Here is a 3,802-nt window from a genome sequence, read left to right on the forward strand (position 1 = left end):
GTTTAAAATGAAATAATATATAGTAAATAAATAATTAATTCATAAAAATATGTATATAGTGTGGGTTAAAAATATGATTTAATAATAATAATTTACATTTTTAAAATAATATATATAATGTAATCATAAATAATATAATTGGCGATACATGATATACATAACATATAAATAAAAATATTATATAATAAAATGTAATATAAATATATAAGAAATATAATAGATATAATATAAAATAACATGTAAAACAATATATATATAAATAATTAATAAATATATAATATATGTGAAAATATAATAATAATTTGAGGAAAATAATATATAATAGTAATATATATAAAATAATACTTTTAATAATTTTAATGTATAAAAGTAAAATTAAAATAAATCAAATATTAATATAAAAGTATATAGAAATAAAAAAATTAGGACTAAATTTAAAGTTTTGTAAAATTACGGGGTAAATTTAAAAAGCTAAAACTGAATTAAGGCCCGATTTGAAACACCCGCAAAATCAGAGGGGGTCACTGGGCAAATAGCCCTATTCCCAAAACGTCACCGTTTCCCCTAATACGATTCTAAATCATTGGGAGGGTCAAATTGAAATAGAATTAAAATATTAATACCAAATTAAAAAATAAATAAAATGAAATTAAAAGTATAAAAATTGCGAGAGGACCAATTGGGTAATTAAACCAATTCTCAAAAATGCGCGGATCCTCCCCGGGTAATTGGGTCAACGCGCGGATCCTATAGTTGTAAAACGACACCGTTTTAAATAGACTATATAAGTCAAACTTTGCCCTTAAAAATCATTTTAACATCCATTTTTAAGAAAAAAAAGAAAAATCCTCTAGAAGAGGATTCGGGGGCCGATCTCGGAGCTGCTGAGCCTCCGTCCAGGGGTCTCCTCACACGCTCACGCGCCGTCCTGTACGGTGGTCTGAGGGTTAAAATCCTCGTCCTTCCACAGGTAATCTCTTCCCCTTTTTAAAAGTTACTATTTTTTTTTGCTAAAATGATGTACATACATGCATATGTTCTAAAATAAAAAAAACACACAGTTAAATAACCTTTTCTTTGAAACTGCTTGTATTCTTTTTTTATTTCTGTATCCGTAATCATTACAAGGGTTACAAAGGCTTTTTATAGCCTACTGATTTGTTACATAAGGAAAGAAATCTCTGATTTCTTGTCTATTGTATCTTTGGCCATTATCTACTAAGTTTCCTTTTCGTTTTGCAGGTACCCCGACAATCTCGGCATTAACGGTGGTACCAAAACCAGAAGGGAGACCTGAGATCACGGTGCTGGACGGCCGCAAGGGGAACGAACACATTGATGGTGCGTCAATGCATTGATGGCCATGATCTGGGGAGTTGAATCGACGCTCCCTGAAGTTTCCAGAAGCTGTTACGGCTCTGTAGGGAGAGAGAGCTAGGATTAGAAACCCTAGCTAATGGTGTTAGGTTCTGGGCCTCTGAGAGCTTGGGTCAATTGGGTCTAGTTTAGTTCTAGGTCTGTAACGAGTATTGGGTTGTAACCGGGTTTAGGTTTATTTAATTTTTGGGCCTACGGGTTAGTGGGCCATGGTATTTGGGTCCTATAAAGGTTTAAATGGACTCTTTAAATAAACACTCTATTTATTTTAAAGCCCGGTCAAATTTGGGCTGTTACACCTCTGAAATCCTTTTGTATAGGAAAAATCTTTTTCAAAACCAAATCTCCCTCATAAAACTCTCTTGGGTGAACCTTTTTGTCATAAGCCCGCATCATTCTTTTTTGATACATCTATCCATGCTGAATAGCCTTTAGCCTCTTTTTCTCAATCAAATTCAACTGATCATATCGAGACTGTATCTATTCTGCTTTATCTAACTTCAATTCTCACAAAACTCGAAGAGAAGGTATTTCCACTTCAATGAGTGGGACTGCTTCCATTCCATAAACCAATGAGAAAGGTGTTGCACCAGTAGAAGTTCTGACAGATGTTTGATAAGCATAGAGGGCAAATGGCAACTTCTCATGCCAATCTCTGTAAGTTTCGGTCATTTTCCCCACAATCTTCTTGATATTTTTATTAGCTGCCTCCACTGCCCCATTCATCTTTGGCTGATATGGTGATGAATTATGATGTCTGATCTTAAACTGACTGCAAACCTCTGCTATTGTGCTATTGTTCAAATTTAACGCATTATCAGATATGGTCCTCTTAGGCATTCCATATCGACATATAATTTCCTTCTTTAAGAATCTACTGACTGCCGATTTAGTTACATTGGCGTATGAAGTAGGCTCCACCCACTTGGTAAAATAATCAATAACCACAAAAATGAAATAATGCCCATTTGAAGCCTTCGGTGAAATTGGCCCTATGACATCCATGCCCCACATGGAAAATAGCCATGGGGAAGTCATAACATGCAAAGGCGAGGGAGGTACATGAATCTTATCACCATAAATTTGACAATATTTGTGACATTTCTTGGCATAATTGATGCAGTCTCCTTCCATAGTTGACCAATAATATCCAAACCTCATAATTTGTCTGGCTATTGTCAACTCATTGGCGTGTGTTCCACAAACACCCTCGTGCACTTCTTCCAAGATTTTCTTGGACTCCACAGCATCCACACATCTCAAAAGTACCCAATCTTTCCTTCTTTTGTATAGGATCTCTCCATCTAAAACATAATCGCAGGCGAGCCTTCTCAACGTTCTTTTGTCATTCTCTGTGGCTTGATCTGGATATTCACGATTTCTCACATATCACAATATATCCTGATATTAAGGATGATCATCTCTTTCTTCTTCCTCTATATTATAACAATAAGATGGGGCCTCATAAATACTCATCCGAATAGGCTTCACATCTTCTTGTCTGCTTACTTTGATCATAGAAGCCAAAGTAGCCAAAGCATCTGCCATCTGGTTTTCATCACGCGGGAGATAACTGAAAGTAATATCATCAAACTCTTCAACTAACCCAAACACCAGCCTTCTATAATTGATTAGTTTAGCATCTCTTGTTTCCCATTCGCCTCGAAGTTGGTAAATTACTAGCTCAGAATCTCCATATACTTCCAATGCCTTGATCTTGCGCTCTATAGCTGCCTTGAGTCCCATGATACATGCTTCATATTCTGCCATATTATTCGTACAATCAAAAATCCAATTTACATGTGAATGGATAATGATCTCCATCTGGGGATACCAGAACTGCCCCAACTCCATTACCCACAGCATTTGAGGCTCCATCAAAATTCAATTTCCAAAAGTAACCTTTTATAGTGTCCTCTTCAGTAGCTGCCACATACACTATCTCCTTATTGGGGAAGTCAAAATTCAAGGGCTCATAATCTTTTAGAGCTCGGCTAGCCAGAAAATCTGTTATTGCGCTCCCCTTTACAGCTTTTTGACTCATGTAAATTATGTCAAATTCAGAAAGCAAAATTTTCCACCTAGTCATCCTTCCATTCAAGGCATTTGACTCCATCATATACTTTAAATGATCCAACTTTAAGATTATCCAGGTTGTATGATATAACATATATTGCCTCAATCTTCGTGCTGTCCAAACCAAAGTGCAACACAATTTTTCAATTGGCGAATATCTCAACTCATACTCAGTGAATTTCTTACTGAGGTAATATATTGCCTTTTCTTTTCTTCCTAATTCGTCATGTTGACCAAGCACATATCCCATTGAATTACCAAACACAGTTAAACAGTTAAAAATAGTTTATTTTGTGTTTGTTGGTTTTTTTGGTTTTTGGTATAAGCCCGGACAAAAATTGGGCCTTAC

The 3,802-nt window shown here is 35.4% G+C and overlaps 1 protein-coding gene across 1 annotated transcript; it reads right to left on the reverse strand.

The window, feature by feature from the left end:
* Window positions 1-2,784: 2,784 nt before the first annotated feature.
* On the reverse strand, window positions 2,785-3,493 carry LOC108455662 (uncharacterized). Its single transcript, XM_017754200.1, has 2 exons — window positions 3,212-3,493; window positions 2,785-3,111 (listed from the first exon to the last, which is right to left on the reverse strand). The coding sequence occupies exons 1-2, from the start codon at window positions 3,491-3,493 to the stop codon at window positions 2,785-2,787; spliced, it is 609 nt and encodes a 202-aa protein (XP_017609689.1).
* Window positions 3,494-3,802: the final 309 nt, after the last annotated feature.

This window comes from Gossypium arboreum, chromosome 9, assembly GCF_025698485.1.
Source record: "Gossypium arboreum isolate Shixiya-1 chromosome 9, ASM2569848v2, whole genome shotgun sequence".
NCBI lineage: Eukaryota > Viridiplantae > Streptophyta > Magnoliopsida > Malvales > Malvaceae > Gossypium > Gossypium arboreum.

Excerpts from the sequence above, each read along its gene's own strand:
- LOC108455662 (XM_017754200.1), bottom strand. The coding sequence starts at position 3,493 with ATGGAGTCAAATGCCTTGAATGGAAGGATGACTAGGTGGAAAATTTTG. Across the intron at positions 3,112-3,211 it reads ATGGAGTTGGGGCAGTTCTG|GCAGCTATAGAGCGCAAGAT; the intron begins GTATCCCCAGAT and ends ATGGGACTCAAG.